This window comes from Molothrus aeneus, chromosome Z (assembly GCF_037042795.1).
Source record: "Molothrus aeneus isolate 106 chromosome Z, BPBGC_Maene_1.0, whole genome shotgun sequence".
NCBI classification, from domain to species: domain Eukaryota; kingdom Metazoa; phylum Chordata; class Aves; order Passeriformes; family Icteridae; genus Molothrus; species Molothrus aeneus.
In genome coordinates, this window is record NC_089680.1 from 12,761,011 (window position 1) to 12,780,255 (window position 19,245).

Genomic DNA, 19,245 nt, shown 5'->3' on the forward strand with positions numbered 1-19,245 from the left:
ACAAGCAAGTTCAAAGGACATTTCTTTTAAGAGGATTTTCTTTTAAAAAACCCTTTTTGTTCTGGGAAACAGAACAAGTAAGTTGTGTATTACTGAAAAAAATCTTAGTTAAAAGACACCAATCACATGCAAAATTCTATATATTGGACATTCTACAGCTTTGTTTCTGGCCTTGCTGCAGATCCTCTCTGGACTTGGCACTGTTACTTCATATTTTTCTCTCAAAATATAGCTTTAATAGAAAACTTATATAACACAGAGGAATTTACTTACCTGCGATAAGATTACATCATGCTGACTGTCAGAAGGGCTAAAAATACACTGCTAATCATTTGCAGTAGTCCTGAGAACTCGATACTGTACTTTTTAAGTGAGAATAATATCCCAAGATCTTGCTAGAAGCTGTTAACTCAGACACCAGAGCGTTATTCGGAGTGCAGGACAGGAACTCCAAGAAATTACACTTCTTTCAGTTAAGTAGTGGTTTTGCTGGTTTAGTTTTGTCATGGAAAACACAAGCTTTTAATCAGAAGTGACTACTGTCACTGACTGCATACCTGATTAACTACAGAATTATTAACAGACAGACTGCGGTGAGAAGTATTTAGGTTTTTACCATGTAAAAATCTGAAGGTGCAGTATGGATAAATGTTTGACCTTCAGGACGAGACAAAAGAAATAGTCTATTTCTACCTGTATTCTATTAACACTAAACTGTCAATTACAAAATAGAACACAAAGATGTGTAAGAATGCACAAGGAAATATCTTAATCCACCAGATAGCAAGCAACATTCAAGAACTTCTCTGTAGACAGGCAAACCTTTTACCTGTATTTCTCCAATATCTATTGCTGCAAGTTAGGTACATATCTGTTTTCTATTTAGAAAGGCAGTGCTAAAAACAGACTTGTTGATACAGAGGAAACAACAGTTATATGCACATACTGGAAGTTATATTAGAGTGCTTAAGAACAGCAATTGTCAAGACATTCCACACCACTGAGAAATATTCTCATGCAGAGGAACATTTAGTAGGTTGTATAAATAGTGTTCACTTAAGAACATTAAAAAGGATAAATATTAATTACATTCATATCGTTAAAATTCAGTTACAAATGCATTTACGTTCAACATTAGTATCAGATTAGACCACAAGTCATAAAAAAGACAGCACCTAAGAATCCCTCTACAGGGTCTAAAAGCTGTATGCTTTCCAACCATCTGTAAACATGTGGAGTGCTTTGTTAAAGACCAGACTTGTAATTTAACGTAATTAATATCGGGTATTGATAGTTATTTTACAGGCGAGAGGTCTGTAGGAAACCCAAATAAAACAGGGGCAAACAGGAGCAGCATGAAAATACAAGAAGGAAATCAATTTTTATTACACCTCAACCTGCTATTTTCATTATTTAAGCAGTAAGAACTGACTATCCTAACCCTGCAAGCTTCAAACTAGAATTAATTGTATTGTTTCACTAAAATCAGTTCACCATTTTAGTATTCTAAACAGAAGCTGCAAATTAATATAAATCAAGTATTAGACATTGGAATAGCTGTAGTATTTTAACTATTCACAGAGAAGTAACACATTTTTATTGCTGGAATGAAATTCTAAATAGAAAGCTTTAGTTCTCTAAAATATTTTCAACAGCAGTTCCTCTGAAAGCAGCAAGAAGGAAAAACCTGTTACGCTGCCTTTGAAGCAATATTCTGGTCTTGAGAATCACTTGTTGAGATACCCTTTAGACACACACTAGTAGAGGCCAAAATGATAGGCGTCAACTCTTTTGCTCTTAGCTGTGAAGACGTTTATTCCTTTTAAGATTTTAATTATTTGTCCACAGATAGCAGGCAGTTCTCACTTACTTAACATTATGATCCTAACAGTTCTCAGAAATCCGACATAGAAATTAAGGCTTTAAGTCAATAAAAAAAAAAAAATTCATTAAATGCTGGGCTTAAAATACCAGCATTCCTCTATCTTTCTCAAAATTGTTTACTGCCAAATTATGATGTTCAACATAGGGCATTAACATTACAAAATATTTTGGGAGAGATGATTCAAGAAAACAACAGTCTGCTCATATTTTAATCTGATCAGTTCCATCTCACCTAGTTGACATGCCTTTGTTATCAGTGTTAAATAATGTAATTTTGCTTCATTTTCTTTCTTTCTACTACTTACACCCTTTTTACAATGTTTTCTGATGAATGACAAGAAGTTATAGACAAAAACAGACAAAAATACAAAGATAGGGGAAATGTATACTTCTCTAATGTATTTTCATACTTGAAAGGCAATTTTATTTTTTTCATTAAAATTCCACTAAATTAAGTAGGCAGGTGCTCTATAAACCTCCTACACAGCTGAAACTACTAGAGAGTACTGATTTCAAATGACGATAAAGTACTAGTCAGCAATAGCCATGAAGTCTCCTGAAGTAAGTTAAAATATAGATGTCTAATGAACAGAACAATTTATCTGCAAGGACATAATATACATGGTTATACAGACTGTATGGAGACTGGGTGTCACTACCCAGAATTAAGGAAACTATCACAGTTCTAAATCTCACAATAACTAAGAACTCATCCACGTGAAAGTGGCAAGAAGAGCAGCAACTTTTCACTACCAGGACTACCACAGCAAGGAGCGGTGGCCTTCAGTGTCACTAGACAAAAACGCTCTACAAAGGGTCAGATGAGTCACGTTTGTGCTTCAAGACCCATGGCAGAGCTGACTAATCACTTACAATGCTGTTTCTACTGAAATGCAGCCTCACAGGAACCATTCAGGCTGATGGTTTTGAACCATCAACCTGAATGGCCTGAACCATTCAGGCTGGCACGGTCATTTTGCACAATAAAGCAATGCCTGTCAAAAGAGGAACAACAAGAACTGTTGGAACTCTCTATTTCAATGTTTTTTCCACAGTACAGCATGCAATGCAAAATAAAACATTAAAGATTCAACAGAAGATTAACATATCAGATGTTTTTATCTGAGCTATTGGATAGGAATACTTCAGTGACTTGTTCAGATTATCCCATGCTTCTGAATTCTAACTTGTAAAATTCATTCTCCCTCTTAGTCTTAATTTATGACTCAAATCCTATGCTCCACCTAGCAGGAAACATCTACAAGGAATATTTTGAGTTCTGAAAGATAGTACCACCAAGAGATTCACAAGACACTTTCAAGAAAGCAAACAGGGCAACAGACACAAGATTGTTGTGAAAATGCACAGGGCTGTAAAGCATCTATAAACTGGAAGATCCCTTCTGGGAAAAAAAAAAACAACACCAAAAAGAAGCAAAGCTTCATAGCTTCCTGCATTCTGGAGAACAGAACTGTGTCTCAATTATAAAAATATGCCCTTTAACATATACTTTACTACCTTCTCTCTTTACACGTGAGGTTGATTGCACTGATAAAATGAACATACTTAAGTCTGACTTACAAAAGTCTATTTCTACAATTCCTTTTCCTGAATTTATGGATCTACAAACTCTAACAGCAACAATGAATGTTCTTTAACTGAAACATATACTACCTCACCTTGGTGGTTTTTTCCCAGTTTTCCTCAATATTTATGATTTTTCTCTCTCAATCTCAATCTCAATTCATTATCAGAATAAAGACCAAAACTAACCCTCACATTTAAATTAAATAAAAACCAATAAATTACACAGAATAAAAGGGCCAGGTTAAAGATTTTTCATACTTACGCAATGCTCAATATAATAACACCATTAATTTGTATAAAACTTCCTTAGTTTTTATTACAGCAATTCCGTAAATTAATTAGGGCATTTTAATTATTATTGTTTAATTTTAGTATCAATTTCCTTTTTTCTTTATATCAACAGCACTTCTAAATTTTTTCCAATATTGCTTGCAATTCCTTTCTCACTTTTGAAAAGGGAGAAAAATAGTCTCTTTTCTTTTCTCACAAAAGAAATCAGTTACAAAAATAAGTAATTTCTGAAATCTTATTCATTCAATTCCATCCACAATATCAAGAAGTATCAGAATTCTGCCATATTTCTGAAAGGCAAATGTTTTCCAACAACTCTGCAACCTTCTGGTAAGTCCTTAAAAGTTGTTCTGCATTCTCCTCACCTACCTCAGTTTACTTTCCTGTCCCTGCTTTGCACCAGTTTAAAAGCTCTTGCTCCTTGAAGCAAATCAACAATCCTCGCCTTGAAGCAAATCAAACCTGTCCAACAGTTTGTTTTAAAATACCAGGCAGCTCCCCAGTGTAGTTCTCCACTGGAGAGTGTTATACTGGAATCACACGGGAGAATTACTTCACCAAACAAAACAGCTGTTGTGATAGTAATGAAACTCAATGCATTATAAAAAAATTCATTTTAGGAAACGGCATTCCTATCACTTTCATACTCAGAGCTCTGCAAAAAAACTTTCTAATCTGACAGCGACAGGAAGATGGTGAAGCAGGTACTGACTAAAACAAAATTTATTTTCTGGACTGGAAAATTTTCATTTCAATCTCAGCATGTGATCCTACCCCTAGAATGCTATATGTACACCTTTTCATTATCAAGCCCCTATTTAAGTCCTTTTTGAGGTCTCAGTAAATATTAATCAAATTCAAATCATAAATGCTCTTTGAGGACTGGAAGTTGAAATACTTAACTGAATGACAAATCCATTTTAAAATATACAATATTTCAAATATATCCAGGAAAATAAATTATGTGAGCAACACCAGAAAAGGTTAACCTTCTGGCAAACAGATGACTTTCACTCACAGCCTAGTATAAAACCAATATAAAAACATCTATGTCAACATCCAAATTCACTGAAGGCAAATTTATCATCACAAGAGCCAATTCCCAGAAAAATAAAAGTTTGTATTAAATCTTCCAGACAAATACAGCTTACTACAGAGAAGTCCAGGCTGCAGACTCCTTTCAGTAAGTCTATGCTATTCAACATATTTAACAGGTGTCTCCTATTTTTAACAGTAAAAACAGGACTGTGGAGCCAGCTGAACACAATCCATTATTCACTGCCAAGATCTCTTATCCAAAGACTGTTGATGAAAAAAACCCACAACTATGAACTGCATTTTGTTTAAACGTAGTGTCCTAATTTTTGCCGAAGTCAAAAAGCTTAAGCCATGCATGGTCTACTACACTGCATTACTATTCCCAGATGACAGGTCAAAGACAAAATATTGCTTTAATACTTGTCATTTAGTTGCTAGAGACTGGCACAAAAATATATCCAATTCGTGACAAGAATGGCAGCCTGTAAAAATTATTAATTAGTTTGAACTGATTGCAAAATAGCAAACTTCAGTTCTTAACAAAAACAAAATTTCTGTGACTCTTTTTCAGAAGGAACAATGAAAGAGAGGAGGCTTGCACACTCTTTCACTATATGTTACAAGTGTGCTGGACAGCATTCATAGGTGGAAAGGTATGGTTCCTGTCTAAAACATTTGAATTTCAGTATTTAAAAGCAACAGTATAAAATTGAGGATGATACTGTAAATACCAATTACCTTTGAGACCAGGACAAATGTACTGGTCACCCAAATTACTACTAAGAAAAAAACACAATGTCTATCACCAATTTCATATGGGTCAGATGATTTACCAAAGTACTTGGCAATGTATTTTAACATATTGTCATGTTAGGATTCTCTCTGCACCCACCCCACATCAAAAAAGTGTACTTTAGTTTGTACTGCTAAAATTGTAGAAAACTGCTAGTAAAATCCCTATTTAGGGACTTTAGGGAATTAGAAGTAGTTTGTTCACAGTCTAACGATGGAAGTGAGAAAAAGACTCATTTGAAAACAGATGAGTATTTTAAAAGTGTAACAACTACAAGTGCAAACAAATTCACAGATAACAATTTCAAATTTTATGTGCAATACAGTAACATAACACAGGCAACAACTAGACAACATCATAGCATAAATGAAATAACTTCTCTCCACTTCCCCTGCTGTTTGGCCACTCACTTCCATTTTCCTGGCTATTTTGTCAAAAGCATTTAGGAACCAGATCAGAAGCAGCAACCAGAAAAGACTGTTTTCCAGCCAGGCTTCCTCTGCAGTGCTGTGACTAACTGGTACTTTGAGTTGGCTTCCCCCAGGGTAAAAACAAAAAAAAAAATGGGACCATGGCAAAGTAGTGGAAATGAAAGAGCAGCAAAACTGGATCACATTGACCCCCAAGTCAGAACAGTTTATCCAGTGATAGAACTGCAATCTTTGACCAGGTACTTCCAAACAACTAAAGCTAGGGAGAACGCACACACCAGCCCTGGATTTCGGTTAGCTCAGCCCTGACATAATTTAACAACTGTCTACAAAATTACTGCATTGTTAACTGCCACATAAATAAATCAATGGGACAAAAAACAATAGAGGAAGTCAAGATACACAATAAATTACATTTCTATAGATTTGATGACCACGTGTTACTTTACAGGACCCTTCCAAGCAGTCATTCTTGTGGTAGTAGTTAATGTTATGAAGTCAACTCACTAACAACCATCAGTCCTACAATATCAAATATTTCTACAATGTAAACTGAGAATACATTACTCTCAATTTTCCCCATTTGCCTTTCGAGTTAACCCTTCAAAAGACTTGGCTGAACAAGATGTTGATAGAGAATTTTTATTCGAAGTCTTTACTGCCAAGGATCATTCTCAATTTAAGGATACTTTCACAATATGCCACAGGATATGGAGGACATTTAGGGAACTAGAAGACAAGCTAACATGTATACAGGAACCAAGACCTTATAACAAAATACACTGCAATATCCTGCTTCTGTAGAAAAACACTGAACCAAATGGCCAATTACAATCCTTTAAAATCAGTACATTTTAATTTTGGAAGATACTGACAATGCGTACATATCATGTTCAGTAAGGACTGGGCAAGAGATACTAAATTACTATTTCAAAATTAAATTCCATGAATGACAGAGACAGTTAAAACAACAGCAGTGGAGGGGGATATTATCTTTGTCAGCAACAATAACGAGACTAAAAGAGCAACTGGCCAAAGTTATTAAATTAGGAAACCACTTAATTTTTTTCCCTACTGCTTCCCCTATGAAGAGATATAATATTAAGAAAAAAATGTTTCTAAATACAAAGGTCTCGTTATTCAAGTAAAAGCAATTTCATGTATTTAACACTAGATCTGGACAAAAAGCAAAACAACAAAACCGTCACTTAAAAAAAATAAGATAGGATCACATTTTACAGTATCCATGTATACATGGATATGGATACATGTATACATGTATACATGATATAATTAGTACAGGGGACTCTATGAAGGAAGTGCAAAAGGCCCCAGTTTGTATTTCTCTATAAAAACTGCTTAGATTATTAATGTAAATTACTAGGTTTTGCTAAATTGTATTATGCTAGTCATATAAATAGTATAAATGCCCACATTTAAAAGCTGCACCATTAGAATTCCTAACTGAGGCTATAGGCAAAATCTCTAAGCTCAAGCATATTCTTTAACCTGACAGGTAGAGTTCTGCATCCAAGAATTCACATGAACCTCTACGTGCCTTCTACCAACACCGACCTGCTAGCAGAAATTGGTTTTTGCAGGATGGCAGTAGTGCTGGCTATGCTCCCCCCATGTCACCTATTTTAAAAGACAATTCCTGTCTCTGGCAGTTTATCCCACTAACATGCAGGAAGAGAAAAGGAATGGAGACAGTTTCAGAAATCAAGCCAACTGTCAGATAAACTCACACTGAAGCACTTCACCTCAACACAGCACTTGGGAAGAGAAAAAATATTGTGCCAGTAGCACTCTGCTAGGTACACTCATTGTCCCTCATATGCAGCAGAAGGTTGTAAATATTCATGTGGCAAAACATCTCAAAGACTGGCAGGTGGCATATAAACATCAGATTCAAGGAAAATCAGAGTGCCAGAAAAATTAAGTCAAAAATGGTAGAGTTAATTACTCCACCTTTGTATACTGTACAAGGCTAGAAATATACCAGCCCTTGTGCTTTCATATATTTTAATTTTTCAAGCACAGATATGATAGTGAGTGATAAAAATTAAATGCAAAGTACTATCATAATGAGTAACGAAAATAAAAGTAATGCAATATCAGTATTAATATTTTTATGTTATTTATTTACAGTCCAGTATGTGATATAGTTAAGAAGTACCACAGAGATATTCTGGGATTAGATGCAACTGTCCTACTGGGTCATTAAACAAAAGGAAAGCATGCTAGGAATGGGACAAAACAAGAGGACCAGCAAGTAATGTTAAAATCTAGAAACTATTAGTTACTGCCTATAAAAATGTGAGACAAGTATTCATTCATATATAAAGGATAGAAAACAGCATGAATACTCTACACAGAGACATTAATATATACATGAAAAATTAATACATACTGATGAAACACTTAAGAACCTTTTTTTTATGCTTCTTTGGTTCCAGCAGCATTCTCTACATATTTAAATATGAGGAGAAATGTTAAGTAAACAGACATATTTTTGAAGAATTTGCTTAAAAAAAAACACTGCACAAGACATATCCAGTGAAAAAACATAGCTTTTAATTTATAAAATTCTCTAAATTATATTTCATGCACAGAAGGAACAGACCTCTAGACAAAAATAAAAAGGCAGGTAACACAAATTACCCTTCCTTCACCTCCAAAAAAGCAGTGATAGGCCCAATTCCTTTCACGCCTTCACCTATGTTTAGGTACCTCACCTGAGGTGTTTACAGTCACTTCACAGGCTGTACCTCTTTCTCCTCACACTGTCAAGAGACCTTGAATGAATACTGATTCTTGTCTTGGCTGACAGCAACTGCATAAGCTGTACAGGATGATACATAGGCACCAATTAAATTATGCTTTCTCTGAAAAAAAATATAAATATATCTATAAAGACATATATAAATGATTCTACAGTCTACAGCTGGAATATTCCTTCTGCTTCTGTTTACAAATCCATACATACAGAAATAGGTACACATTGAAATACAGATGGCTCGTATGGTGTCACATTTCAATATCCTTAAGGAACAACAATTCTAACAAAAAAATACTCTCAAAACTATTCAAACTCTGGGTACAGCTTAAATAATCTACAATTCTTGCACTCACTCTCAGAAAAATCTGCACTAAATTAGTAATAATTTCATAACTTAACTCCTGCTTTGACAAATAATAACCAGCTGTTGGAAAACAGCATTTCCCAGAACGAAAAGAAAATAGCTAATTTAAAGAAAAATTACAACTTAAACAAGAATAACTACTTAAGCAGTCCGCAAAGAACTTACTTCTCAATGAAAGGGGCCAGCTAGATGCATCACCAGGAAGCAGCAACTCTATCAGTAAGTGATCAACAAAATAAAGCTAGCAATAAAAATTAACTTAGACAAAATAATGAATGTCTTACTTTACACAACAGCTTACAGAAAGGTTTTAAACAATGCAAAACACTCTCTGCACTTTTTTAATTTTGTAGAAAGGTTATGAGGCCTGAAAAAAAATCCCTACATTCTGACTAAGAAGAGAGAAGCTGTAACATGCTTTCTCCAAAAAACAATGGTTCAAAGTCTGTACTTGTTCAGTCTTTTCTGTTTCAGCTCATGTGTTCTGCACCCAGGACTTCCAGCTTACACACCCTTTGTCTCTTTAGTGAGCATATGATGTGTACAGCATTCCCAAGGAAGTGTAACAGTTAGGAAGTTTTATATAGACACAATATAGACAGTAATGCTAAACACTGAAAAACTTCTTAAAAAGCAATCAGGTACTTTGACTAGAACTCATGACAATTTTAATCAAGCCCCTATTTGCAGTGCATAATTTGACTTACAGTGTGAAATCTGCTTATGTTCTCTGCATTTTTGCATGACTGACCCAAGAAAACTCTCAATCAAATAATTACTGATGCTGAAACTTTTCATTTTGTCTGCAGAACACTGGTATTGGTAATTCACTCTGAAGGATGTAAGCATTATATATAATAGCTAATTGTACCTGGTATGCAAATTACATCCAAACTCATACTAAACAGTATTTTCAACCTACAAGGAACAGTAGGCATGAGTACTTACTACATACTTCAGGTTTCATAAGCATTTTCCAGCAATTTCTCCTACACCTAATCATAAAAATCCAAACTCTGTAGGGCTTTTAGATTACTCTGATGAAAGAGTCAACACTGCCAATATACTGTAACAGCAGCATAACAGAAATTTAAGACTTTATTCTTGAAGCCAGACACTAAATTTCATAGACTCTTAGACTATCTACTGAATCAATCCTTTTAATTTTTTAAATTTAAAACACGTATTTGCTTTAAATGAGATCAGTTAGCAGAGATGGTAAGAAGGCAGTGCAGTTTTTTTAATTTGTTTCCTCACCTAAAGTATTTCACCAAAGATACCTGTACTGGTGAATCAAATTTTAAAAAGTCACAGGAGCTACCTTCTGTATTCTAAATTCTGAAGTTTTAATGGGATATACCTACAAAAAGGCCAAGATTGGAATGAAACTCTAGAGATCATCTAATCCAATCAGCTCCTCAAAGCACGGTCAGCTAAAGAAGGTTGCTCAGGCTCCTGTCCACAGTATCAACACCATTCCCCATCAGTCTGCCAGCTCCAGGAACCATGCCCTGTTGTCAAAACCTTTCAAGTACAGTTGCAGATTCTTAATGACGACATCAACCAGCTCCTGCAGTACTCTGAGATGGACCCCATCAGGTACCATGAATTTCTATACATTTCTATACATCAGGTTTATCGAAACATTTCAGTCCGACGCAAAGGGTAAGTCTTCCTTGAGCCATACTTTCCCTGTTGTCAGTTGGACCTGGGGTTAGTGAAACACAGTAAGGACCAAGGCAAAGCAGACAGTGAGTGCTTCTTCTGCATTCTTTGTCACTAGATTCTCCACCCCCTCCAGTAGAAGACCCATATTTTCCCTTGTTTTCCTTTCCTGTTGCTGATACATCTGTACAAGCCTTTCTTCTTGCAGCTCTTCACATCCCTCCCCAGATTCAACTCCACACAGGCTGTGGCTTCATCCCTGCCCCTGCATCCTCAGACAGAATCTCTGTGGTCTGACTGGGTCACACAACTCTCCCCTCACCTCTTGTAAATTTCCATTTTAGATCTGGATTTTGTCAGGAGCTGCCTACATATCCACATAGCACTCTTATTCACCTTTCCATGATTTCATCAGGAAAAACTACTATTGAGTTTAGGGAGAAAACTTAAATGCTACCTGCTCTTCCTGGATTCCTCTTCTCTCAAATACAACCTCTTTTTTCTAGGCTTCTCTGCAATGTAACTCAGCTGATTAAACTGATGAAATGTTTTTGCCAACAACAGCTGCTGGGATCTTCTGGGAAACCTCTTTATTAACACGGTATTATGTAAGTACCATCAGTTTTATTGACTGAAACTTGAAAAGCAATTTCAACACAATGATGTCTATCCTTTGCCATTTTAGTTGCATCAAAACGAATTAGTAATATAATCTGAAAACAATTTTATTATTCACAACTAATTTTAATCAAGTATTTACTATAATCTAAACCGAAAACACATGGGTAAATGGAACAAATGCAACTGCTAAAATCTGCTCCACCTGATAGACATATTTTTTCAGTAAACACTTGACTTACCACTACACTAAGCATACTTTCTAAAGGTGTGTGCCTCATCATCTGACAACCTACAATGTCTAGTGAGAAAAACAAACTCAATTATAGTGTATATAGCTAAAGAATCACTAACTACTCATCTGGGAGTCATGCTGGCATTCACATCAGAGAAAAATCTCAGCTGCTAAAAATGTGGAAAAAATGACCCTTCAGAAAAGTTCCATTCTTTTCAATAGATTAGAAAATTAAGCAATTCTAAAAAATTAATCCCTCTTAATAAGTAAATAGTTTCATGAAAATTGGCCTGCTACCAAGTTTAGTCACTGCACTTTGACATGTCCTTATTTAATTTGCTATTGCAAAAGCTAAGGGAAATAAAAAGTAAAATATTATTAATCCGTCTAATCTAGAGTGATTGTCAACCAAGTGACAAAGTGAAATAAGGTATAGGGGAAGCTCTAATGTAGGAGTGTTCCAGCTGAAAACGCGACCTTCCCAATCAAGATGGAAATCTTTACTCTTTTTTAGCACAATAAACATCATCAGAAGCAAGAGCAGTATTAACTTGTATTTGGCAAAACTGAAAAAAAACCCCACAAATCATTGAGAATTTAAATCCGGCAGCATCTATTTCCAACAGAAATCCTGCACCTCCTCAGGGGACATGGAGAAGAGTTCTATCGCCACTTACTGGGCAGCTACAGAAGTCTGAGGTTTGAGAACAGCACAGGGACTTTTGCAGAGCTACTGCACAGACAGGCAACTCAGTCACACTGAGGACACAAGTCTGACACAAGTTTTTCTTCCTGCTTTTAGCTCTCACATGCCATGTGTTTAAGGACATCATACTTCACTGTTTACCTGCACCTGGCCAGAGCCAAAGGCTTTCCTCCCTCCCAGTCAAATAACACTGCAATTGCAAATTGCTGTGTTCAAAATACTAAGGCAGAACATGTGAACTTACACTGGACTTACAGTGTAAGACTACCAAAACCAAAAAAAAACTGGATTGGGGTTCCTGGGTTTTGGTATTGTTTTCACTTGTCTTTTTTTTTAACTCCAGTGTATGTAAGCACATCCATACTTGGTGTCTCAAGATGGGTAATTCACCAGTATTTCAAGTTTCCTACAAGGAAAAAAATTGCCCTCTAGAATATTCTCCATACTTTCCATCAACAGACAATATTCTGTTTATAGAAATCACAGAATACCCTGTTGGAAGGGATTCACAGGGATCATCAAAGGCCACCTCCTTGCCGTGCACATGACAGCCAAAAGAATAGCACCATGTGCCTGTTCCCAAAAGACTGTGTGTTTGTACACATTTGTTTCCCTGCTCCTTCTCACACATCAAAAGAGCATACAACTGTGATTCTTCTTCCACACATCTGCCTTTTCTTGCTGCTCTGACAAGATCATCAATTTACAAGCCGCCTTCAACACTGCCTACTTATCAAATTTCTAGGTCAAAGTCTCCTTAACAGTGTTTTTCACAGTAACACCCCCACTGTGATATCAACTTAGTTTAACACATTTTTCTGGTAGACTCTTAATCTTTCTTCCATCTCACAAAAAAATGCAAAATATGGATCAGAAACTGTCTTCATCACTGTTTTTCTTCTGTTTGTCTGTCTCAGCTTATCAGGTTCATGCACACACACATTACAGCAGGTACAAATACTCCTCAAACACTTCCATGAAAACTGAAAACCCACAGAGGGTTTTCACCACTTCCCAAACATTCCCCCACTGCCACTCCCAAGTGTGTGACAGCAAGCAAATAACACAGGCTGCATAAATTCTGGTGCCTGAGGATCCCATTTTTTATTCCCTCCCCCTCAGAGAAGCACTGAGAACCCAGTGAAACACCAAACTGAGATCTCACTTTTCCACACAAACAGGCTTATGGTGTACACAGACAATAACAAAACCACGGTGGGGCTTGTAACACCAACACTACCTCCCCTTACCCAAAAAGTAAGCTGAGCAGACTAATAAAACATAAATGTGGTAATGACTATTCCAGCTAAGTAATAGTGGGTCTGCTTATAAAATTCATCATATTAATTTCTGCCATGCACGTTACCTCAGAGTCTCTCCACCGTAAGAAATTAATTTATTACTTTCATTCTTTCTTTTTTTCCGACCCCTGCTTCTTCACAAGTTTTTCTTCTAGGATCCCCTTCACTCCACAAGTAACACCAACCAAGAACCAACCTTTGTTAATTTCTAGTGCTAGGTCTTTGCTTTTTTTCTAGAATGCTACACAATCCAACCCAGATATTTTTTTAACTATTAGCACACTCTGATATTTCAGGACACAATCCACCTTAAGTGTATAATTATTTACATGAGTCTGCTTTTGCTGTACAAATGCATATTTCAAGAAATAAACCTATGTGGTCTAGGTCTGAACACAATCACAGCAACCACTTTCTGTCAGAAAGAGTAAAACCTATGTGATTTTTTTTTTTTAGAGAGAAAATCTGTCTGAAAGTTATGTACTCCAACAGCACCATCGCTGCCTGAACAGTAGAGTGTGCTGGAGTAACTGATGGAAACTAAGTTCAAGTGGGAATTTCAGTTGAGCCTCAGATATGAACGTTAACTTCTTTAGCATACCTCTTGTAAGCCATTGAGAGTTTCTCACCAGTTCTTATAAGCACTTCTGATAAGCACTCTAAGCACTCCCTAAATTCACAGAAAATGCTTACATTGCTACTTACGAATGGGTGAAGCTTTTGTATTGTTTTCTAACTGACACGTAATGGAGAACTCAGTTTTTAAGACCAAGTGAAGATATCAAAAGCATCAAAAATGACCTGCTGTTCAGTATGCCCTCGACCTAAATCACATCTACAACAGAATATCTGCCACTCTCTCTGTCAAGAGACTTATTGCACTTTAAAAAATACACCAAAAAAATCAAAAAAGAACATAGAGAAAAGATATGCAACATACAAAGTGAAATACAAGGAAGGCATATGTATAACTGAAGACAGAAATAAAAAAAAATCAATCTGTTTTATATAGGTAAGTAGAGGATGTATTAAGGATTCAAGATTAGATAAAAATATTTAGCAATCTCTGTATTCCTAAAAGGACAGATTAGATCTACCTTAAGTAGACCAATCTATGATTTATTTCTGATGTTAAAAACAGAGATGTTAATTGACTACTAATTTGTACATTTTGAGTTTTCAATTATTAATATTAATGTAACCCACTTATGCAACTACTGCATGAAATCTACTGATTAATACAATGGCAGGATGCTTAAAACTTATTAAGTTTAACTTGGTTTTAATTTAAACTCAACTTTAAAAGGCTTCAAAATTTTATTCAGAAATTACACGCCTCAGGAACACAAAAGAATCAACTGAAGTCACTCACTGAACAGTCTCACTATTTGAGTGACTAGTTAAAAGAGGAAACTGTATTTAAATATTTGAAAATAAGCCTTTTCTCAAAGGGATTTTGTATTTCTTCATTACTTTTTTTAAAATCAGACCCAACCATACTCACAGTATGTTTATTATGATATAAAAACTTGCCTGCATTAAACTTCCAAGTTGTTCTCTCTTCCACGTCACCCAGGAAACACTTTTTTAGCATACTTCTTAAGACAAAAAGTTTAACAGCACAGGAGCAACTACTGACATCTTGGTAATATTTCTACCAGGAAAATAATATTTCTGATCTGGGACAATAAAGATTACTCTAAAAGTAAAGGAAGGATAAAAATTCACATGTCAAAGAACTCTGAAGATTTTAAAGGGACTGTTCTCAGAACTGTTTCTTCCCCCTCCAGTGAAGATCTGGCCAAATTATCTAGCTGATGCACAATTTACAGTCCACCTCTCTCTCTTCTAACACACCTCGACTCCAAAAGGACTTTCTGCTTGAAGCAAAAGAAGACAATGGAACCACTCTTGCAATATCCTTCCAGAACGGGCAAACTCCCAGTACTCAGAGGGCACTCGCAGCAGTTCCCTGTACCTAACTTCACAAAGCACTAGGCAGATTAACAGTGCATTAGCTGCTTGGAAGTACTGGCCTGGGCACTGGGCACAGGACAATAGGCTTACTCTCAGTAAGGGAAAAGAGACAGAGTGGCTAAAGTGTTACTTATGGTATGGCTTATCACCCTGCATCCTATTTACCCTTTCAGCTTTCAGATCCAGTCAGTTTTTCATCTTTCAGCCTCTGTAATCACAGAATCTCTAGGTTGGAAGAGACCTTCGAGATCATCGAGTCCAACCCATCCCTAACACCTCAACTAAAACATGGCACCGAGTGCCACATCCAGGGGTGGTGACTCCACCACCTCCCTGGGCAGACCATTTCAGTACTTTATCACTCTTTCCATAAAAAAACTTTTCCTAATATCCAACCTACATTTCCCTTGGCGCAGTTTAAGAATGTGTCCTCTGGTTCTGTCAGTTGCTGCCTGGAGAAAGAGACCAACCCCACCTGACTACAGCCACCTTTCAGAGAGTTGTAGATGGTGATAAGGTCACCCCTGAGTCTCCTTTTCTCCAGGCCTGCTGGATACAGCACCATTCACCACAACTCTCTGGGCCTGGCCATCCAGCCAGTCTGAACTCAGCACTGAGTGCTCCTACCCAAGCTGTGGGCTGCCAGCTTTTCCAGGAGTGTGCTGTGGGAGACAGTGTCAAAGGCCTTGCTGAAGTCCAGGTACACAACATCCACAGCCCTTCCTGCATCCACCAGGCAGTCACCTGGCCATCAAAGGAGACCAGGTTGGTCAAACACAACCTACCCCTCCTCAACCCAGGCTGGCTGGGTCTGATACCCTGGCCATCCTGTAAGAGCTGCATGCAATATAAACTGCTCCATCACCTTACCAGCTACTGAGGTCAGGCCAACTGATCTATAATTACCAGGATCCTCCTTCCAATCCTTTTTTTGTGAACGGGCATCACTCTGTCCAGCTTCCAGACATTTGGAACCTCACCAGTGAACCAGGACTGTTGGTAAATGATGGAAAGCAGCCATTGCAAGCTCATCTGCCAGCTCCCTCATCACCCTGGGATGGACCCCATCTGGTCCCACAGATTTATGAACATCCAAGCAGGTCAGCAGTTCTCTGACTGTCTCCTCCTGGATAACAAGGGGACCATTCTGCTCCCTGACACCATCAACCAGCCCAGGAGGACAGCTGTCCTGAGGACAAGCCATCTTCCCACTAAAGACTGAGGCAAAGACAGTGTTAAGCACCTCTGCCTTCTCCTCACCTGCAGTTACAAAGTTCCATCCCACAGCCAGTAGAGAACAAAGGATGGTCTTACTCTTCCATCTTGCCATTAATATATTTGTAAAAATTTTTTTTATTATCCTTTACAAAAGCTGCCAAATTAAGTTCAAACTGAGCTTTGACCTCGCTAATTTTTTTTTCTACACTCCCTAGCAAGCTCCTTAAATACTTCCTGAGAGAGAGACCTGACCCTCCTTCCAAACATGGTATTTTTATGTATCTTTTTATTCCTAAATTCCCATCCAGGCTGGACGTCTGCCTCATCGACTCATCTTTCAGCACACAGGGACAGTCTGTTCCTGTGCCCTCAATATGTCTGTTTTGAAGCACGCCCACCTTTCCTGGGCTCCTTTGTTTTTAAGGGCTGCTTCCCAAGGAACTCTCTGAGTAAGTCTCCTAAATAGGCCAAACTTTGCGCTCCAGAAGTCCAATGTAATAGTCTTATTGATGTTCCTCCTGATTTCACCAAATATAGAGAACTCTATAATCTCATGATCACTATGCCCCAAGTGGCAATCTTTGCTGCTGTTGTTATGAGAACATGCAAAGATAAGATGAAATATATACTTTGTTTCACAGCTGATAACACCACCAAAGACAAAAACTTTGTACCAGACAGTACCAGACAGTAAAGGCAGAATGAAAGAAATTATCACTTTTCAAATTATGGAAACTATCAATGCAGATACTAGGAAATTACTAGTGTTTAGAGAAAGGATTAAAATATCATGAAGCAACTTTTCAGTCAATGAAAAGAGAGTAAGACAACATTAATACCTCCTATTTTCAGCCAAATTTGCACCTTCATCCTTGAGCTCCTTACTTTTCCTTACACAATCTTCTAAGAGAACTTCCTTTCTCCTCTTAGCTGCGAGCACCCAGGTAGCATCGTCATCGTCACCCAGATCCTTGTCATCCGCAGCTTCTGCTTCGAACTGCTGAGAAGTAGCTTTTGAGACCTTCTCACCAATCTTCCTCTTCCACCCAAAAGAAGCCATCTGGAGAACTAGGAAGAATGCATTTTAAATAGTTAGGTAATTTTGCTTTTAAATACACAGCAGGACAATACTGCTTCGCTCATCTCGAAGCTAGAGCAGTAACACAGCGCGGCACTCCCCCACACAGAACTGACCCGACCGGCTGCACTAAGCTGTCCCTGAGGCACGCAGGGCCCGGCGGTACCTGGCGCTGCCGCCAGCCGCCTCTCCCGGCTGGAAGCGCCGCGCCAGGAAGCGGAAAGGCGGGGCGGCACGGCAGGAGCAGGAGCAGGAAGGAGCGACGGCAGCGGCGGTGCCCGTGGCCCCGGCAGGGACAGCCGGGAGCCGTAGTTCGCCCCGGCGCGGCGCGGCAGGGCCGTGTGGATGCCGTGAAGCGCCCGGCGGCTGCCCAGCTCCTGTGCGTAGGAGGCAGCGGTGGAGAGCAAGACCGGAGGGGACAAAGCAGCCGGGCCTGGGAGTGCCACCGCCCGCGGTGCTCGAGTGTCACCCGGGGACAGGTATGGGACTGCGGGAGTGTCCCCCGCCTGTGCCGACCGCCCTGGGACAGCAGCCACGCACGAGGGAGAGGCGGCTCCGGCCGGGAAGGCCCGTAAGGAGAAGTGAGCCAGGCGCACAAACACGGCTTTTTACACGGGGAAAAAACCACCACCACAACTAAACACACACACACACACACACACACCAAAAAAAGAAAAAAACAACAAAAACAACAAAACAAAACAAACAAAAAAAAAAACCAAAAAAAAGAAAAAAACAAAACCACCACCCTCCAGAAACCCCAAAAGCATTAAAAAAGCCCGATACAAATCAACAACAAAAACCCAAACAAACAAAAAACCTCAACCCCTCGCCCCCCCAAAAAAAACAAACACATAAACCAACTAAAAACCCTAAACAAAAAGAGAAGACAGGGTTTAGAACTGCAGGGCGGCAGTGTTTAAAACTGGTCCCTCCTTGCAGGGACCAATAGCGAGGGAAAAGCCCCATCCGTGGTGCGAGGGAAAGGCTGAGTGAAGATGCGAGGCGCATCACTACAGGGGCACAGAAGACGCGATCAGAGTTTGTTCCATCTCGAATTCCTTTTCGGCCGCAAGAGTTTACAAGATCGAGGGGGAAAGGGTCAGTCGGATCAGGCAGGCACAGCTGATACACCGGCCTGGCCAGCTGGGAAATCTGCTGTCATTTTGTCACGTTGCTGCTTTTTCTATAATTGTAGTAGCTGTTGCTTTTAAAACGAGCATAACAGTTCTTGTCCACCTACATATAACGCTAGAAAACAGCAAACACACAGTTTC

General features: G+C 38.2%; 1 protein-coding gene across 2 annotated transcripts in view; it reads right to left on the bottom strand.

Moving 5' to 3' along the window:
• TTC33 (tetratricopeptide repeat domain 33) overlaps positions 1 to 18,177 on the bottom strand; it is a 43,842-nt gene extending 25,665 nt beyond the window's left edge. Inside the window, exons 1-2 of one of the 2 annotated variants that reach the window (XM_066568821.1) lie at positions 18,085 to 18,177; positions 17,730 to 17,958 (exon numbers count right to left, since the gene is read on the bottom strand). In XM_066568821.1, coding sequence (XP_066424918.1) covers positions 17,730 to 17,950 — 221 coding nt within the window. In that variant the 5' untranslated portion in view covers positions 17,951 to 17,958; positions 18,085 to 18,177. The remainder of the gene's footprint in view (positions 1 to 17,729; positions 17,959 to 18,084) is intronic. The other variant, XM_066568822.1, reaches the window with a different exon arrangement.
• Between the last annotated feature and the right edge of the window lie 1,068 nt (positions 18,178 to 19,245).